The sequence below is a fragment of the Antennarius striatus genome, chromosome 11 (genome assembly GCF_040054535.1).
Source record: "Antennarius striatus isolate MH-2024 chromosome 11, ASM4005453v1, whole genome shotgun sequence".
NCBI classification, from domain to species: domain Eukaryota; kingdom Metazoa; phylum Chordata; class Actinopteri; order Lophiiformes; family Antennariidae; genus Antennarius; species Antennarius striatus.
In genome coordinates this window covers 17,944,851-17,965,815 of record NC_090786.1, presented here as the reverse complement: position 1 = coordinate 17,965,815, position 20,965 = coordinate 17,944,851, and the positions used below count along the sequence as shown (strand labels likewise).

Genomic DNA, 20,965 nt, shown 5'->3' with positions numbered 1-20,965 from the left:
CTGCACAGGTTTCATGAGTTTCATTTCAGATGCATGCTTTACTGTTCAGGCAAATAGATTTGTTTACTCTGTAAAGAATGTTCTTATAGTGGAAGAGATTGTAAACATTTCCCTTCATTTTAATTAAAATAATCAAATAATTCAGACTTAATTTTATAAAACTGTAGCACTTAAATTATCCTAACCTGATTCATGACTTAATTTAAGTACAGAAATGGAAACAGAAACAAATGTCACTCCTGTATTTTAACTACTAGTAATTAAAAAATGGGTCTTTCGTGTCAGTGTCATAGTGCTATATAGTAATAAAATTGCTTGAGTAATACAAAGTACTGGAAACAACCAGTGCAAATCTTCATGGCGTGCTGCGATGTAAACTCACTTCTACCAACGCTTTCTCCTGAACCAGATGAAGCTTCCGATGCAGAGGACCCAGCCTTGAGTCCTGCTGCTCCCCAACATCAGGTTCTGCAACCTCCCTGACAACCAGCCACAAAAACACAATGTCTCAGCCAATGTGGTTTAACATCTATACAATGTATATATACATGTAATCGTTGTCATGAAGATCATGTTTAATAGCACTGGAGGGTTTTTTTTTATCAGCTGCGGTTGTGTAACGGACCTGCATTGCCCAGAGGACGCCCTCTGGAGGACGCTGTGCACCGCCTGACTGAGCCGCTCCAGGAACAGAGCCACACAGGGCTGTCTGGAGGGTAACTCCAGCTTCAGAGCATCTCGCTCTTGGCACAGCTCCTCCAGCTTTTTTCCAAAACGCTCAGCTAAAACACACATACACAGAAAGACATTATAATTAAGAAACAAATGCCAAAAAGACAAACAATGAGGTTCAAGCCAGAAAAAATATGTAGAAACTTTCTTTTACGACAGATCACTCTCACAACTAGACACACAGCGCTTATTATTTCATAATTATTCACTCACTAAATGACCTTTTAACTGGAGGCCATGTAAAGAGGGAACATTTCGGTCAATAAGGAAAATTCTCAGCTGGTTGCAAAGAATTATGATAGTTGAAGCCTAAAGATAATTTAATTTCTTGATCCTCCAGGCTTTAAGGTTTTCTAATTGACTCTCTGTTGGGTTCAGGGTTACATTTAAAACCATTAACTCAAACCTGTTGACTGTTTCTAAGATGTTCAAGCATCCTGCTGAAAGAAACAAGGAATCATTTGTGTGACAGAGGTCTAAAAGAGGCAAACAGGACAGACCTACTGACCCAAATAGTCACTCCGTCCAAATAGTTCAAGGTCTAGAAGACACAGCAGGTGCTGATATTTAATTCTTTCACAAGGCCCATTAAATGGGTCGGAATGGCCTCATTTGAATATAAACTTTTCTCAATATGGCTAGAAAAAATATTTAGGTCAAGCAGAGTAAATAACTGCTGTTACTTCGAATTAGAGTTATGCGTGCACTCGTGTTTTAGGACATGAAATTGTTCTTAGGACAAATTCAAGTCATGAGCCATTCATTATGTTTAACAAACTTTTGTTTATGGTTTCTTCTGGGGACAAACATTTTGTTTTGTTTGTTTTTCAGCTCACTGACCTGATGTTGTGACCACTGATAAAAAAACTTATCAGGAAACCCGGGTTGTGTAAACTCATCTGTTGGAAGTCTTTCAACCCTTGAAGCGGTTCAAAACGTCTACTATTCAAACTTCAATAAACACACACTGTAAGTATTTTTAAATATAAAAGAAATGAAGACTCTTCTGAATCACTTTGAGCAAAAATCCCCAAACTCCCCAGGAAGTCTGATGTGAAATGTGTGTCAAAATCAGTAATCCAGACAGCAGATCAAATTAAAGCATGAACTGGGGTTGTCACATGCTTTTTTAAATGTTCCAAGTATGATCCATAACTAATTCACTAGTCAAGAAATTCAATCAAGGCAACTGAGAAACTCCAATCTCTTGTTTTTTTTTAATATATGAGTGAAATTCCTTAGTTAAGCTATTGATGTAAAAGCTGCTGCAACGTCCTGTCTGCTGCCCTTGTTTACTGTTCATGTCCCATTTCCATAAAATCTAATAATGAGAATGACACTTTAAATGAGGAACACACTAATAAATATTTAGATATGCTCCCTATAATTTATCCAGAGCTACAGTATCTAGATGGCAGAGGCTGAAATGTCTCAAATAACTGTGTAAACTTAGATCACCTGCGTCATAGTCGTCATCCAGAATAGCTTTCTTCTGGAGTCTCTGGAGCTTCAACATCATGGACTCAATCTGAGAGGAAGACACACATGATAAGAAACAGAAGCCATTTCCCAACAGTCCAGAGGGCAATACTCTTTAAACAGTTGCCCCAGCAGGCCTAAATATGTGGATGAAACAACCTTCAGAAACATGACCGGGTGAGCAGAGAACTGGCCGTGTCAAAGTATAACTTACCACTTACACTTAACACCCGAACTGAATCTGTTAAGAAGTTTTTATTTTATAAACATAGAGGATCATATTTATTTCTAACAATATTTCTAACTTTTGCTCCAGAGGACCCAGAAAAATTACTTTCAATCCTTTGAAAATCGCAATCAGAGCACAACCACAAACTCCCCAAGTTAGTTATTAGTTAACAAATTAGTCTCATGGCTTTGACGACACTAACACAGAAACATGGCAGTTGATGATAAATATTTGGTTTAAATATACTTTTTTTTTGCAAGTCTAATTTGTAACGAGATGTTCTTCTTGCATAGTATCACCTATATTAGTTACAAAAGTTAACCTCTGTAACAAAATCAATACTTCAAGTTTTTGGGAACTTCATATTTAGCAATAAGCCAGGGTCAAAATCTTGTTGAGATATAAAACACAAACTCCTCTCTCCCCTGTTGTTTGAATGTTCAGAGCGTTTTTTTTTTCCAGTCATGCTGGAAGAAAGACTTGTATGAGCTTCTGTTCAGTTTCACCATGGAAACGAAAGGAAGCTAATTGTCATATTCAGTCATTATTCACTTTCTTATTTCCTCACAGTATGACTATTGTAATGATCATTTAAAAAAATAAATAAATTTAAAAAAAAAAATATATATATATATACAAATATACTGTATATGTGTGTGTGTATATATATATATATATATATATATATATATATATACACACACACACACACACACACTCACACACACACACACACACACACATATATATATGTATGTGTATATGCGCTAAATCATCATTTAAATAATTTTTGAAGACCAATTCTCTCAAATTATCCTTCTTATAAGGTTTGTTTGCTTTTGGTCAGTTTAACTCTCAACTTCAGGTTTAGATTAATTGAATTTAATTTTAATTGAATTGAATACACTGTTATAATCCCCGAAGGGAAATTAAGAACGCAACTACACTGATTTTATACATGATACGGCTTATTAACTCAATCCCTCTTTTTCATTTTTATCTTTTTGCATCATTTGCATTTATGTTCCACATATTTGACTATTTTACTCCAATATTACTATATAATTTATCTTGATGTTGTGTTGTTGGCTCAAAGACACTTGGTTTTGTGTGCTGTACAGTAAATCATTACTACACCTTTGTAGTTTGCAGCTCCACATTACATATGCTGATATTACAGTGTTATTGACTTCATCTAAGCCTTAGCAGGAATTTGGATTAACTACAATTCCATAATGTCTAATAACGTATTTTATAGAGAGCATGCTGTATTTTGTGCCCAGTCGAAATTCTGGTCATGAAATTGCCTTAAAGTCAGTAAAGGTCACTGTGACTTGAACCAATCACCTTGGTATGAGTGCGGTTGTTCTGGAGACAGTCTTGCAGCACACCCTCGTACTTCTTCACCACGCTGTCCCAGCCCTGGTCCCAAGCAGGCGTCGCGCTCTCGTAGCCAGAGGTGACGGAAGAGGCGGACGCAGTGTCGGAGTCCACAGACAACGAGGAGGTGATCTCTATGTCCTGGGAGTCACAGTCTGGACCGTCAGTCTTTACCTCCCTGCAATCCCACAGACATTCCCTCCAAGTCGCCGGATTCTCTCCATTTGCCTGGCTGTCTGGAGCAGACGATGGATCCGACTGGACGGGAGTTGGCTGCTTTGAGATGTGCTTGATGGACACGGTTACTTGTTTGGTCTGAGATGAACTGGGTGCTTTAGTGGGTTCGTATAGTGGTTCTGGTACCTGGAATGATGTGGTTGTGTCTGTCTGCTGGCATGAGCTAAGAGACTGTTGGATGAAACTGAAGCTAGAGCTAAAGGAGTCCAGTAGTGAGGACTGAGGAGCGGGGTCTGGGCTCAAACTGAGTTCATTCTGTGGCGGAAAACTCTGGGGGCTGGATGGACCATTGATGGCATTGCATTCCACATAAGGAAGAGGATGGTTAATAGGGCAGAAAAAACTCTTACTCTTCCAAGTGCTGCATATGGGTTTCTCAGGCTGCTTATTCCTCAAGGACACTTTCACAGCAGTCGTATGACTCATCCTTTGAGCGCTGGTTGCCTTGGTGATGTCAGTGTGACGTCCAGATTTTCCATTCTTAATGCAACTCCCATCTTCTTCCTCCTCCTCCTCCTGCCCATGAAAAGTGATCTGTAGTCTAGACTGCTCTCCTCTCATGTACCCTGGTCTTCGGTGCAGTCTTTTCCGACCCGAGCTGCCAGCTGTCCCAAACGTTCTGCCACCTGTCAATGTAGAGATTAGCCATTAAGCTGAGCAACACAGTCATGAGGAGGATAAAGGGTGAGCACATAGGATTAACAGTGCCCATAAGGAAGAAGATAAGTCGAATGTGCCAAAAACACAGGAATGTCACACGTCATGTTGTTAATCACACAAAAAAAAGCAGCTTTCCCACAGTCGCTACTGCTAGCATCGCTAACTAGGACAGCTGTGTGAACCGCGCTCCAGCTGCTGTGGAATACCAGAGCAACAAAGTCATTTTCAGCTAGACACACCTCTCCATGGAAGAGCGGAGGACAGAAAAAACACTTCCTGAAGTTACATTTGAATTTACATCGAGAAGCCCTGACATGTTTCCCAAAGCCACGGGCTCTAAAATCACATGACCTCCAACCCTTTGAGGAAACATGGATCTCTTGCACCTGACAATAAAATAATTCAGCTGCTAGTTGATGACTTTTCTCACATGTTAGTTTTTCTTTGCAGTTTTCTAAAAGCCGTCTTATATTCCTTGAAACCAGTTCGAGGAGAGCAGTGAGATACCGGAAGAAGAGGACTGTCAACGGCTGTAAAAATTCATAAGATGGAAGATACTAAAAGGCTGTCAAGACACGTTGAAACTACAGATAGAAGTAGTCAGGTTATTGATCATCTTTGTCTATATGGATGTTTTCATGAGGTGTTAGTTTGTTGGACTGTTTGTTAGTAAGATTACAAAGAAAAAGCACATCAAAGTGTGGGATCTTCATACAGAGGCCAGGAATTTTTTTTCTCACATTCTTTAACATTGCTAGATATGGTGTTCAACCACATTTTCCACAATTATTAAAAACTACAGTTTCCACAAACCCTTGTTTAGTGGGTGATCAGCCAGGCAACATAAACACTATCTACTGAGCTCCAGTATGTGAAGACCCCAGAACCAACAACTGTCCACAGTCTTTTCTATCAAAAGAGATAAAAATATCTGAGTCCAGATGCAGACACAGAATTTTTCTGGGGTTTGTTGTACATTTAAAAAAAAAATGCAGTTGACTAGTATTCATGAGTATGCATTATTTACTGTGGATTACAACAAAAAGTATTACAGATTTCTCTGGAATGTTCAGCATTTGCCAAAGCTTTCTCGACATCTGCTGCTAGTAATGTCACATTCATCAAATATATAACATAATATAGATGCGCATTGATTTGTGCAGTTTTGGGAGACATACTGTATTTGTGACAAGTAAATCAGAAGAGTGTCAGTGTAAACATAATAGAAAAGCCGTTTAGCTTCATGGTGATGTTAATACTTTTCACAGTTTTCTCTTTGACTGAGAAGACACAGCCTTTATTCCCAGTAAAAATGACTGAGCAATGGTGGACATGATTTGGTGTGAAGGACAGAAGAGGTGTGAGGTCAGATAAACACCTGCTTCAACATTGTGTGTTTTATAATGTGTAGGATTCAGAGAAAGGCTGATGTATTGGGAATCAACAGGCGCTTTGTGTACAGCTGTGGTACTCACTTTCTCTTCCCACTCACACACAACCAACTGATATGTAGATGTCTGAACTGTAAACAGTGAAAGCATTCATGCTATTATCACTACAAACCCCCACTACACGCTTTAAAAGGTTTCATAACAACACTGTCTCAGATTACTATCAAAAGAGTGCATTATAATCAGCCAGTAGAACGTATTTGTACAATTCCAGTGTTTTTACGCAGATTGCAGTGAATAAAAAACAAACCGAGACACTGGCCTGAAACCACAGCTGCCTGCTTAATCCCCTGTGACCTGCAGTGATGTCACTCCTAAACCATCCCATGTGACTGGAGAGGGAGAGTGGGGATGTTAGGCAGACAGGAAGTCAAGATTTGTAGGAGAGTATCATGGGGGTGTCCCCATTGTGCCCAGACTGAGTGTATAGCCAAAGACACTCTTCAACAGGAGCCTTTTGTCCATTGAGATCGTCACACTGAAGCTCAGTTTACACACAGCTCCATTAGTGTTTCTCTGCAGATGTGACCACTGCTCCATGACCAAATTAAGAAACCCAAAACACAGAGTAGGTAATAAACACAATCAGCCACCAGATGGCATGATAGAGATATAAAATAGAGCTCCTAAAAGAGCTCGAAGCTCAGCAGCTGAGAGGGAAGGACCTGGTGACCGTCAGTGTTACAGTGGTGTAAAGACGGCTCCTCTCTGAACAGGGGAAGGAAATGCCTCAGGGCCCATTGTGTGTGTGTGTGTGTGTGTGTGTGTGTGTGTGTGTGTGTGTGTGTGTGTGTGTGTGTGTGTGTGTGTGTGTGTGTGTGTGTGTGTGTGTGTGTGTGTGTGTGTGTGTGTGTGTGTGTGTGTGTGTGTGTGTGTGTGTGTGTGTGTGTGTGTTATATCATTTGATGTTTCCTGCTAGGTTATGTGTTTGAAATGTTTTACCACCTAAATCTGGGATAAAACAGTAACTTCCAAAGAGAAGCGTGTTTCCTCAACTCAGCACAAATTCTGGGAATCCTCTCAGGTGAGATTATTTACCTTTGCAGACCAAAGAGGCCCTCAGATCTCTCACATTAATGCTATGTCCCATTGATTGTTTAAAGTGCTTCAACCAGAGAATGAAGGAATGCAGAGGATCTCATAAAAACACACAGAAGTGAGGAAAAAGCTCAGTACCCTGACACGTACACACACACACAACAGATCTCCATGTCAGCAGCCTCTTGAGAAGCAGCACCACTGGGCACATGTGTGACACGTTATTACTTGTGACCAACGATAGCTGGAAAAAGAGAAGTGAAAGTCAGTGATGACATCTATCTATCTATCTATCTATCTATCTATCTATCTATCTATCTATCTATCTATCTATCTATCTATCTATCTATCTATCTATCTATCTATCGTCTGACACGACAAAAACTTCTACAAATCATTCAATCTACTCATAATACAGTTAAATACTAACAACTAAACTGTTTCTAAAATGATTTCTGCTGAATGGTCACTTTAGACACACCGTCTCTTGTCTGTCTAGTCTCTCTCTGTTCTCGTTCTATAACACAAACTGTTGATCTTTTGCTCTATAGAGTAATTTCATAGCAAAACATGACATGTCCAGCTCACTTGAGGCAAATCATGCCTCTCTAAGACTGAACTGTCAAACACTTCCATCAAGGCATCACCAGTGGAAGACTCAGGCTGTCTGTAATTCATTTCACAAATGCTACTTCAGGTTTTATATCATGTCACTCAAGTATTAACTATTACACATGGATTACAGTTTAACAACATGCAGAATCATGAATGACAGTAATTTAGGAAGAAAAAACTAGGCCAGCCTAGAAGCCAGCATTTCACATTCACTCATTACATGTCATTACACAGCATCCTGGGGAAAGGACATCTGAATATGATTCTGCACTATGCTGCATAGTGGTACTATCCTTTACCACGTTGCACTTTTGACATTATCAACCTACCAACAGTTTTCTGTGCCAAATGCTACTTGTTTACCACGTGGATTGGATCCCATGCCAGCAAATTTTTGTCACTCCTTTGACAAGAATATGTAGTTATAAATAAAATAACTGATTCTTGAAGGAAACTGAAATTTTAGAGTGGGCAAACATGCAAATATAGTTTGTTTAGATTTGAATGTCCAAAGCATTCCACCAGAAACAGAAAAGCTCTGATGACAACGATCTGTAAGACGATCTACTTCAAAACAGACCTTCTCTCTCCAGTCCCACGTTGAAGTTTCATGTCGTCTCGCATTTCAGTCTCTATTTCTAATCTAACGTGAAAACTTAAAACCGGTCCATCTTGTGCAGATGATCCACTTATTTGTCTGGTTCGTATAGGAACGCACCATAAATAGTTGTAAAATATTCTTTACCTTCCGTAACTTCGCAGTGTTGAAGCAGAGAGTTGTTGTGACATTCAACCCCCATCAGTCCAGCGAACATCTTCCCGGTATGGAGTCTCTGGGCGGCCGGACGTCAAATCCTACTTGTCAGATCGTGGTTGTACGTGGAGTTACGTCGACCATGTTTCTGAGGACAAGGCGCCAGCAAACGGGACTGATCTCATTTCCGTTGTTAAAACTTGAATCCACAGTGACAGATTTTTCCTCGCCTCGGATTAACGCGTAAAACCGGCTTTTTACATGCGCTCCTTTGTTCGTAAAAACACGTCCCTTCTATTGACGCAGGCGCGCCACATTCTTACGGTACACTGCTCCTCTGCGGAAAACAAGTGGGTCCAGTTACGGATGACCAGAAAATATGTTGTTTTTAAAAAAAATATGTTTCAGGGGGAACTAAATAAAAAATGTTAAGTCACTTGCTGTAATGGGGGAAGCAACAGACTGGTGTCATCCATAAACTGATCTGTAGTCCGTTATTCTCTGCGCCCCTGAGCCGTGCGTCGTGCGTCGAGCTGGAGCTGCTACGTGTTCAGGAATTGGACTCCAACTCTTCCAGACCGCCTCATGAGCAGCAGGCAGCGATGAGAACTGCAGTGAACACATCACCGACTCAACTGCGCCTGTTTTACGAAGCTTTGATATCAGCAGCTGGTTCAGGACTAGAGAAACACGCACGCTGTTTTATACTGCAGGGGACTGTATTTCCACACGAGTAAAGGAAAACTAATCAATGTTGTGTAAAAAAAGTGGACATTTTCCACATTGTTACAAGATGTCTTCTTTTGTACTATTTATTACCACATGTAATTTTAAAATTCACATAACGAGAAATTTTAATGTAATGGGTTTTTTTTCTCACCATATACAATATGATGATGCTGACATGCATTCGAGCAAAATAATGCACGTTTTTACAAGACACTGACTTTCTGACATAATGTTCTGGCGCTATACAAGCATACAGATACGTTTTACACATAAACACTTCTAATGTTTTTACGTTTTACATCTCTATGTTAAAGTGTCACTGCACACAGTTGTATTACACAATTTCAAGACATTGTTATTTTAACAACACATTTTTGTACAATATTATATGACAGTATTTTGTAAATATATGTTTAATTTTTTATTTATATTATTAATTTTTTGTCAAGAGGTTTTCATGCTATATTTGATATTTTCATATTGCAGGATACCAATGTCTGTTGGCAGGACACCAGAATTGCTTTTTATGTTTCATCAAGTCTCACGTTATAACATGATAACAAACATTGCATATCATTCTTTAATCTCTCTGAATCCAAGCAGGAAATTAATTTAGTGTTTCCTGTCCTGGCGTGGCAGTAAGGCATCTGTGGTTCCATCACCTTCAACTTCACTGGAACAGGAAGGAGCCTCCAGGGTCCCCAACGACAATAGGAATTGATTATTAACAATGTTGGAATGTTTGACTTATCATGGGCTTCATGCTTTTTTGATAACAAAATATCTGGTGATGTCAGGGTGCAAAAAATAACGTATAAATTACTTAATCCTTCATCTGGAGGAGTCTGGAAAGCATGGGAATAAAACAACTACTATCATATGAAGGATTCTCTCTCTCTCTCTCTCTCTCTCTCTCTCTCTCTCTCTCTCTCTCTCTCTCTCTCTGTGTGTGTGTGTGTGTGTGTGTGTGTGTGTGTGTGTGTGTGTGTGTGTGTGTGTGTGTGCGTGCGTGCGTGCGTGCGTGCGTGTGAGACTCCATGGGCTGTCATAATTCATTGAAATTTCCCCTACAAGTAAATAAATTTATGAATTGTATAATGAAAATTTGTTAACCTGTTGTCTCCTTTGCAGAGGGCCTGTTTTCAATAAAGTGACTTATGCCAAGTGTAAACTTCTATATTTACTGAGTTTAATACAAAGACAAATACTTGGACACACATGCTACTGGACTGTTGATTCTATATGTCAAAATTTAAAACTAAACTATCATAGACTATGTGTGTAGGTAAAATACTAACATGTTGTTTCTGCATACTTCCAGGCCTTCAGGGCACATCTTAGCATCGATATAAAAGTGGTTCATTGTTCATGGTGTGATGGCATGAATGAGGAGAGACCCCGCATACAGCAGCCCTTTCATCCCTCTGGCCACATTTCCAAAGGTCTTTTCATTCAGCTTTGCTGATCTGTGTGAGCAAGCCTGGGGGGGCTCAGCGCTGTGTGATCATGAGAATAACAACCATTACCAGATCTGGTCAGCATTAACAGCCACTTTGAGCTGCTAACTGTTGTTTTCTATTATTCATGGCATAATTTGAACAATACTTCATATAAACTTGATGAAGTGAATAGTTAAGCTCGAGCAGTAGAAAAAGAGCAATGCAACTGAAAGAGGAACTGGAAGGATGATGATGAGGGCAAAGGAGGAAGAAGTGGAGAAACTAAAATCAACTGATTTCTTGGTTGGAGAGTAACTAGCTACCAAATGATTTAGTAGTTTAACAATAGTTCTACAATCAGAAAAGAGCAAAAAACTGATTGGAGGGAATCAGTTATTGAGAATAATCTGTTACACTGCTCCCTCAGATAGATGAGGTCAAGACACTCGTCACCTGGTGTTCATTCATTTATTCATATGGGTATTAAATAGTTCAGCTGCTTCACCAGTAGATGTCAGGCTTCTACCAGATTCAATAGAATGATCCTGTCGTCTCCTAATACGTTTAGATGACACTGAAATGAACGATCCTGTATTACTTTTTCTACAAACATGAAACATGGGAATTATACTTGATGTTATAAACATTATTAATATTTAGATAATCCTTTATTCGTCCCAAAATGGAGAAATTTACAAAATGTATTATTGTTGTCTTAATTGTTGTTGTTTATTGCAGAATATGTATAATTTTTTATTTATATTGACACATTACACAATTGTGAGTTCCTAATCAATCAAATAAATAAATACATCAAATAAAGGGGGTACAGTGGCAATTATATCCAAAGTTGTACCCTTTAACTTCACTAATTTTTATAAACTCATAAATTCATGTCACAACAACGTTGGGAGAGGCACAGGTGGGGTTAAACATTAAACATTGTCTGAAAATCTGTGTAAGCAAATAGTCGACCAGTTTAATAACATTGTTTCCAGTGTGCAGTAAAAAGGAATTTGAGGTTTTCATCATCTTTCAGAACATATCATCAAACATATGCAGAGAATCTGAACAAATCTGTGCACATATGGCACAAAAATGTAAACACTCAATGTCTATGACCTTTTATTATTCTGACGAATTTGCATTAAAAGCCAATATGATTCTATGATTTACTTAATGGGCTCAGGAACAGTTTGAAAAACTGCTGTGAGTAAACAGTCTTACTTTTGTGACAGACTTTTCTCACAGGTAGTCTGCAGTCTACAGTGCTGCCTATATGGGTCATCTTCATCATCTTCATCCACATCGTGGAACAGAAAATTCAATGTTTCATTTGTTTTAAAGTTTGCATTAAATGTGAATGTTAAACCGTTTGGAATTTAGGCTCATAGGACCTACCATTAACCTAGAAAGGAATTAGGCCTGTTGATTCATTTTTCCATGATTAACCCTTTTTTTTTTTTTTGACAAATCGCACCATAGGTGTAAGTACAGTACGTTTTCCAATACCCCAGAAAGAGGCTTCTAAAATCTTTAAGCCATTGCCATGATTGAACACCGGAAAGTGGATCACTTGAAACCCAAATTAATTTTTAAAATAGAAATATATAAATATATCAAATGTGTTTTTTATGGCAGCGGGCAGTTGTTCATGATTACGAATGTTCATAAGTTGTGTTTTTGTATGTTGAGGACTACCAGTATGTGTTTCATTCATGTAGAAACTGCTGATGCTTAAAGGTACAATCACGTTTAGGAAAAATATGATCACTGGAGTGTTAATGCCCTTAAAACAAAAGGCGGTGTAATGCAATGCTAGAACATGAACCTGTCACTATTTGTGTTATAGAAATCCAATTTAGAACGTCTGCTTGAAAACAGTTTACCAATGGTGAACAATATAGTCTTTAAAAAAAGAAAAAAAGGAAAAAAAATCAACATCTAGTGATGACTTTGGTTCTTGGTGTGTAGTACTGATTCTGACCACTCGATGGCAGACCTAAGTAATATTCCTTTCTTTCCCCGCTCCAAATCAAGAGAATACAATAGGAGGACTTAATTTGAGGATTAAAAACAAAACTGAGAAAATCAAAAAACCAAACGTTGTACTTCTTCATTTCATCCTAAAATTATGTGTGAAGTCTTGTAAGGAAAAGGCAAATCTTTACATTTGACATTAATAAATACCTCCATCATTGACTATAGATTATAAAGCCATTAATCCATGGTTTCTGGCTGCATCAACCATCCATCTGGTGGGGAATAATTACAAGCATTAGGTGAGGCAAAAGTAGCGAGGAGGAGTCAGTTCTCTGCCAAGAATCTGTCCGTGTGCTCCAATTTTTATTAAATTACCTTGGTGGTGGTTTTGACTGTTAAAAGATGGCTGAATGGAGAGGGCAAAGGGCTGGATGCACGTGTGCCAGCAGGCCTACCAGAGAACAGTGACGTTCAATAGACAAAAGTCATGTTTCTCCTCCACACGGCACACGGCGAGCTCTACCTTAGATTATGTGATAGGGAAAAGGAACGGCAGAGAAGAAACAGAATGTTTATTCAAACAAAACAATGGCTGCACTCAAGAGAACATCAACTGTCTGCCTTGAAGTGTGACAGTAAAATATCTGTCAGATCTAAATTACAGAAACGAAAACATTTATCACAATGGAGCAGACCAAATGCAAAAAACACCGTTTAAGACTTAAACCACTCCTTCCTCTGGGTCGATAAGCGTTGTCCTGCTGGAGAACACGTCAGCTAGCATGTGTTTGGGGATCTCCGAGCCACGAACGCGGAGGGTGTAGCAAGCATCCTCCACTTTGCCAAGGCTCTGCCTCAACGTATGCAGCTTCTTGGACACTTCATAGGGGCCTGTGTTACCAATGCTGGAGAAACCTTCATGGATCTGCCGCAGGAACTGACTCAGCTGGAAGGGCGTGTCGATGTCGCCGTTGCCTACGCTGCTGATGCACAGACGCATCAGCTCTCCAGTCAGGTCGGCCACGCCGAGCAGGTAATCTGAAGGTGTCACCTGAAAGGTCAGGACGCCAGGTGGGAGGGCTTCAGCTGAACCCTGAGATGAAAAAATATTCACAAAATATTTTTAGCAAGTTTGGGCAGATTGTTCACACAAGCTGTAGTTCCAGCAAGCAAACAGGCAGGATTTCACACGAGTTAAAATTTACCAGAGAACAGCCACGTTCAATAGACAAAAATTCCTAAATTATGCATTTTCCATTTTGAATTGCAAAAATGTATGAAAACAAAGATTCCTTTTTTAGTATGTACCTTGGGGTCTACCTTCTCCTTCCTTGTGAAAACCAGTCTGGAGTTGATCTCCTCCAGGCTGATCAGGCTGCGGTGGCTGATGTAGTGCATGAAGGACACGGCCTCCACATACTCCTGGATCCCTAATACATGGAATTATATTGAAATGGAAGAGTACAAGAAATCCAGTAGGTCAAGCAGGACTAGAGAATAAAGGGTGCTTTAATTTTCTAAATTTATTTATATTTCTGATTCACCTAAAAATGTTATCTTAAAAGAAAGTTCATCTGTGTGTCAAAGGAGTATCCCACATCCCGTATGCATGAAAACTGCAATGTATCTGCATGTTTCCTGTTTCTATCTACTGACTGGCCAACCACACTGAGAGGAGGCAGAGATGACCCCTCATTTGTTTTCTGGTCCTGTGTAAACAATAACCAAATAATCACAGGATGGAAGACTTTGTGTCTGAAGTCTACTTATGGAGCAGCAACTGAACTTCAAACGGCCTCCTATCTCTACGTAAACTAACCACAGCGGGACACAGAGAGCTGGGAGGAGAACGGTTCATCTTCACTTTGAATGACTTTCCATTTTCTAATCAGATATTTAGTCCAAATAGAGTTTATGAGAGCTGTGGTCAGCAAAGCAGCTGTGTTCACAGTGCTTTCTCCAGCAGTTAAATCAGAGTCACATTTTGATTTACTTTTTATTTTTTCCTTTATTTTGTTATAACTGTAATTTAATATTGTGTAGGTATGTGTATTACACATTGTGTCGTGAACTTTAACCTTCCTTATTCTGTTTTTAGCTCAGTGGTGTGAAACTTTGGGAAGTAGAGTTGGGTATGTGTACGAGCCATTTAAGAGCTATACGTGCCACTTATGCAGAAAAGAAAGTAACTTTTAAATTTCCAGTCACATTATTAGACTCTAATTATTATTAATGTGTTCCCCTAAGAAGTCCTGGTACAGTTTAACATCCACTGGTTGTGGATCTTATGATCAGAGAAAATGAGCAGTTGGATTACGCAGATTTCGACTATGTCAGAGTGTAAAATCATGCTAGCACATTGCACCCTTGGCTCTAGAAAGGGTTTCTAACAGTTGGCGGAGTAGTCCGTTTCTGTTGCGTCATGACAGCAATGTACCAAAACACACTGGAACATATCTCATTTCGATATGGCACCCGGACTGGTAGTGTGAAGATGACACCTTTGTTTATCGAACACGTATAACAGGACTCACAAACCTCAATCACAAACTTTTGTTAATTTACTGATAATAAATATTTGGAGACTTTAAGTTAACACTTGCATTGTAAAGCCCTTCAACTTAAATGCTTACTTGAGGGATTACATCCTATTCTAATGGCAGAGATACTAATGATCGTGGATTTTATGTCTCGTCTTTATTTGGTGTAATCTTCACAAGCTGTATAAACACTGCTGACATCCAAACATTGCCAGTTGTGTTGACATTGAACAGGACACAATCTGAGGCGACAGGATATGTAATGAAGGTTATGCAGGCTTTGAGGCAGGCAGGTGGAGTTCAGTTCCTGAGTTTACTGCCAAGAAGTGTTTGTATTATGACTTTGAAGCAACTGTCAGCTGTTATCATTTAGACTCTCATAGTAACAAAATATTTCTGGATGCGGTAAATGTGATAAAAAAGAAAAACAATAACTCAAAAGGAAAAACAGCAATGAAAGATGAGTGCAAAAGTTCAAAAAGTTTTGGTGATTTTGATGAGAATTCAATAAATATATCTGAATATCCAGATTATATACTGATTTATTGAGCTTAATGTTTGGATGTTTGGTCATAGATAACTTTCCCTTAGGAGAACTGCAGAAAACATCCCCATACACCTTTGTTTGTGCCATCGCATAGGGCTAAACTGCAAATCACAGAGAAGCTCCATCCTGAATTCAGCAGCGATGACGTTCAGATTCAGTCCTCAATATCTTAAAAGATCTTGAAAAGATCTTAATATCTTAAAACCACATTACTCATGGCTGGTGCTTCACGTCCACCCAAGATTATCTGCAGACTCTGGGCAGTGAGGCTAGACTCAATCTAATAAAGATGATAAAAATGGGAAAAGAATGGAGCGTCTAATTGGTGGGAACTGCCACTGGTCACGTCTGAGGATGCAGCAGTGATTCCTGAGTGACCATAATCTAAAACGACTTCCCTAGCTCCCAGATAACAGCTCACCCTCACTACCAGTAATGCCCTTCTTAGACCTCTGCAGACATTTTGGCTACTCTGACAGAAACTGATAGTAATGAGACAGTTTTATCAGGGGGTGTGTCAATCGTATGCCTGCATCAAAGTCCCACTTACAGTATTACTGTAGTCAGTCTTCAGTGAAAGGAAAGTAAAATTTGGCGATTGAGGTGACAGCCGCACAAAAAGTATTTTCTCTTCTCCATTATAAAACTTCAAACTCAGATCCTGCTGGTCTGTGTGCCTGTTAGTATAATGTTGACATCAACAATTCTCTCTGCCATGGAAGTGATGCTTTATTTCCAGTCACTCAATCAGTCAGTCAAACAATTTTGAAGAGGTGGAATGAAGACAGGGTGAGCAGATCTTGAGATGGATCTAGAAATAATGCAGTTTTTCTACTTTCTCGACTTGTCAATTCTTCAAGAAATACAAAATAAAATTAGTAACACAAACGTTTTGATATCATTTTAATGATTTTACATTTAAACTGTGAAAATTACAGCCTGGGTAAATGTGTGTACTGCACCAGGGCTGCAAATTATTTCCTGGATCTGAAACTTTATCCTGGTACGATCAAGATCTAATCAACACTTACCCTTAAGAAGGTCACCTCTCTACTCAAACGCATCTGAAATACCAAACGATCATTCTTGATAAAATGTAAGGAAGTCACCAAAGTGAAAAATATTCGTCTGGATGGCAATGTAAATGTAAAGACACCTACTCTATCTGACACATGGACCTAATTATCTGGTAGTGTATGGTATTAGCATGCTATTTAAAAAACAAAGAACAATATGAACTGTTTCTTATCTGATCAAACCTGATCAGACATAGAATTTCAACATTCATTCATTGTCAACCGCTTCAACTGCTGTGGTGGGTCGCAGGGGTCTTAAGCCCTGTGACTCACCACAGCACGCCCTCAGCTGACTGAGGGCGTGAGGCGGGAGAAACCTTGGGCGTGACGCCAGTGCATCGCGGAGCCACACAGAGGCACACAGGCAACCGTGCACACACTTGGGCAATTTACAAGCAATTTTGAATGGCCAATTAACCTCAAGTGCATGTTTTTGGAGGTGGGAGGAAGCCGCAGAACCCGGAGAGAACCCACACAAACATGGGGAGAACATGCAAACTCCGCACAGAGCAGGATGCTACCCACTGCGCCACCGTGCCGCCCAGAATTTCACCATAACATTAATATACTAAACAATGATAACAGAGTTAGGGGACTCTTCCTGGGTCATGACGTTGGTTTACCACACTTTCTCTGATATTAGGAATAAGATTTATTTTTAGACAAGCTCATACTAACAAGTCTATGGAATTTTGATGGAACTTAATTGCATTTTACAAATTTCTTTAAAATTAAATTTAAAAGTGCTTCTACGTAAACTGATACCGTTTCTTGTATTGAAGATTAAAGCAACATCTCAACTTTCTGTGGAATGACACTTCTATTTGTTCTCAATACAGAAGGAGGGAAGAAATGAATTGTCCTAAAAGCATAAAATCAGAACTCCAACTTAAAATCTCTTGTGAAAATAAACCTTGTGGAAGAACTGCTGTGGTGCTGAGTTAAACCAAAGCCTTGGTTTAACAGATGCAGTTAATAAAATAAAAAAAGGAATAACAGTTATATAATACACTTTTTTTTTAAGAGTAGAAGTGTTGTTCTTTGCTAAACTCTACTGATCATGGATGATCTTATAGTGTCACTGCTGACTGTTTTTTCACCCCAAAAAATCTTTACAGAAAATGTTTTTCTCTGAATCTCAATCTATACAGGACTTTAAAAAATTAATTATGCAGCCACAGTTTATGTACTGGCATGTTTAGTGTCTTTCACCATAAAGATCAAAACACTCACCCGGGGTGAAGGCCCTGTGAAACTGATAGATGTCCTCTCCTCTAAGCTCCTCAGCAATCTGACCGATTTTCTGCCGGACTCCATCCAGTTTTATTTCTGCTTCACTGAGAACATCCTCTGCATCTGGTACACTGTCAACCCAGACAAAACCCACAGGGCTGAAGTAAATGATGGAAGGGCTTTAAATTAGGTTTAAATATTTCATTTCAATCTGTGTGGATAGTCAATACAGTATATACAGTATACCAACAAATAGAGAACTGAAACTGGCAACCAAGGGAGGAAGATTTGAAAAGATCGCACTAAATCATCAATTCAATGCGAACATGATGATGAAGTTGGTTCATTGATAAAGAATTAATTTGTCTCCACAAGTTACATAACTGAAGTGATTTCAATACCACAACTCATTAATCTGCAGAAACAAGTGAGGAAATATGTGAGTCGTTCCAGACTATGCCCTTCTATGGTAGGATATACCTTGTTACTCTGTGTAAGAGAAAAATGGTCCTCTTGCTCTCGATGGTGATGTCTCGACTGATCTTGACGAGACGTTCATATTTGTCGTGCTTGGTGTCAAGCTCTTGCTGGAAAACTGCATCGGCAGGAGAAAATAGATTTGAAACATATCTAAACGATAATGTACCGACTATACCAACTACATGGGTAAAATGCTGTGAATTTGCCACTGATGGAGTTACCTTTAAAAGCACAGATTACAGATGAAGATGGGGCGCTACTCATTTCGCAGTCCTTCACAGCATCAGCATTTTTCCAGGAACTTCCTTCACCTGATGCAAGACAAAGTCAGATGATTACTAAGTTTATGTTCAAAAACAATGATGCCGGTGAACATTGGCTCAGCTGTTCTCCTGGGTGTCACCAGGCTTATTTTTATTTGAAGGGGAAACTTCAAAAATGACAATGAAATGTCTGCGTTCCAAACAGTGGATGTACAGGTTGAAGAACGTGATTGTTTGTGCTGCTTCATGGACAAACAAAAAACACAAGCTAGTCACCGTGGCCTCAGCTGAACCGATAAATTTTACTTTACTTAGCCTATCTTTTCTTCATTATCAAAGACTGCAAAAAACTATTCTGATAAACCTTTTGAATGACGCGACTCCGGCAAGTTGGCTCTAGTGCGCTATCAGCGATGTGAGGGCTACACCACATCACCGGAGAATTTACTACGGAATGGATTTAAACCAAAGAGACTAGGCCATGACAAATTCTGAGAAATAACTAATTTTGAAAAGCAAAAAAGCAAACTAAAAAAACTCAATACATATAATGAACTAAAACCCATTAAAAGATTTTAAAAGGCGAATCTTCCAGCCTGACGCGCTAAAGCACCGCTTGATGAATGTACCCGTTGTGTTTTTGGCTAACTACGACCCTGACTTCAGTCGTTAACTACAACGTAGCTAGGATATGCTATTGTAACCACAACAACCAATAAAACAAGTTAAACCTATTATTATTTTAAAAAGAAGATGCGGACTTACGGTCTCGCTGATTCATGCCCCCACTGTTGCCTTTAAATAAAAATTAAATTGTCAGGTTTTGACAGGAAAACTTGAACAATGACGTCTGTCCGTGACGATCAAATGTCATGAGGCAGCTATGAGAAAATATCGGGTTCACCAGACAAAATAACACCGTCTACACATAAAAATAACATTTCAGAGCAATAACAGGTCTTACTCAAGTCTAAATAGTCCACGATGGTGAAGTCATTGTCAATTTATTTTTAAAAAACAGGCATCCCGGTGACCCTCAATGTTTGGTGGCTTTCGCGCTATGTACGTGCGTAACCGGAAGTGAATTGTGGGAGATGTAGTATTTTGTCATGTTATTTATTTTGATGCAGTTTATTCCCAAATTACTTACGTTATGTTTGCTTCTTTTTTCGTGTTTAATTCATTGAGACTGTTAAGTTACTGTTAAGACTATGTTAAGTTACAGCTAGACGAAGCTGTCATGAGCCCTCACTTCTGATCAAAAAACTATTCTGTCTTCTGTTTACATAAAAATCCAGCCTGTGCAACCACCCAGGACTGAGTGCCAGGCTGTCATGTCTCATTTGTTGCTATTAAGGTGTATTCATCGAACCATTTTTAGATCAGATGTCTCGTATCTTTCCAGAAGGCCCTCCTTCGGGGACTTCTACAGACTGTGTACGTGACACATTACCTGATGCGGGCTGGATATGTGTTTTGTCCATACATATAACACGTACTGTCATCAATAACCGTTTATATTCATATACATATATATATATATATATATATATATATATATATATATATATATATATATATATATATATATTCATACTCATATATATATATATATATTCATATATATATACACACATACATATATATGTATATACACACATACTTACATATATATATATATATACACACACCTATATATGTATATATACATATATATATTTATGTATGTATACACACCGATTCACGTATAATCCAATCAAAATACATTACAGTATGCTTACCGATTAATTACACATAAATTTAAACACATTTAATCATACCAACTAACTTTTCCATCAAAATAGCCGCTTTTTTGTATTATTTTGTCGTGAAAGGAATTTCACGCAAAAAAGGCAGGAATGAGGGCAAAAATTACGTCAGCATTGAACGGTGATGCATTTTGTGCTTACATCTGGCAACCTCCTGTTTTCTTTCCAAGCGCCTCTGTTGACGCTGATTTTCAAGTCGTTTCAAACAAGAATAGTTATTAATTTAGATTAGATTTTGTCCTTCGGCTTTTGGAATCGAAACAATTATACAAAAAAGTACAAAATACAACGA

The 20,965-nt window shown here is 38.8% G+C and overlaps 2 protein-coding genes across 7 annotated transcripts in view; both read right to left on the bottom strand.

Annotated features, from left to right (window-relative positions):
• disc1 (DISC1 scaffold protein) overlaps positions 1-9,234 on the bottom strand; it is a 52,778-nt gene extending 43,544 nt beyond the window's left edge. Inside the window, exons 1-5 of one of the 4 annotated variants that reach the window (XR_011037259.1) lie at positions 8,567-9,229; positions 3,788-4,683; positions 2,191-2,260; positions 626-782; positions 383-479 (exon numbers count right to left, since the gene is read on the bottom strand). Coding sequence is in view for 3 of the 4 variants with exons in the window: in XM_068326638.1 (XP_068182739.1) it covers positions 383-479; positions 626-782; positions 2,191-2,260; positions 3,788-4,683; positions 8,567-8,636 (1,290 nt within the window). In the remaining variant the exon portion in view is untranslated. Of the gene's footprint in view, positions 1-382; positions 480-625; positions 783-2,190; positions 2,261-3,787; positions 4,684-8,566 lie in introns of all 4 variants that reach the window. The other 3 variants (XM_068326638.1, XM_068326637.1, XM_068326636.1) reach the window with 3 other exon arrangements.
• Positions 9,235-13,281: 4,047 nt separating this feature from the next.
• On the bottom strand, positions 13,282-19,968 carry tsnax (translin-associated factor X). 3 transcript variants are annotated; one of them, XM_068327659.1, is made up of 7 exons: positions 19,830-19,953; positions 19,631-19,660; positions 18,824-18,913; positions 18,603-18,717; positions 18,123-18,253; positions 14,035-14,156; positions 13,282-13,819 (listed from the first exon to the last, which is right to left on the bottom strand). In XM_068327659.1, exons 2-7 carry the CDS (start codon positions 19,644-19,646, stop codon positions 13,448-13,450), a joined length of 846 nt encoding a protein of 281 aa, XP_068183760.1. In that variant the 5' UTR covers positions 19,647-19,660; positions 19,830-19,953; the 3' UTR covers positions 13,282-13,447. The 3 variants fall into 3 exon arrangements, with proteins under 3 accessions (XP_068183760.1, XP_068183759.1, XP_068183761.1); XM_068327658.1 differs by having other exon boundaries at positions 19,631-19,968; XM_068327660.1 differs by lacking the exon at positions 19,631-19,660 and having other exon boundaries at positions 19,830-19,952.
• Positions 19,969-20,965: the final 997 nt, after the last annotated feature.

What these genes read in the sequence shown, in the direction of transcription:
- tsnax (XM_068327658.1), bottom strand. An exon ending in TGTAATCTGTGCTTTTAAAG is followed by an intron (nt 18,718 to 18,823) that starts GTAACTCCATCA and finishes CTGCCGATGCAG; the next exon opens with TTTTCCAGCAAGAGCTTGAC. An exon ending in AGGAGAAGGTAGACCCCAAG is followed by an intron (nt 13,820 to 14,034) that starts GTACATACTAAA and finishes TTTTCATCTCAG; the next exon opens with GGTTCAGCTGAAGCCCTCCC.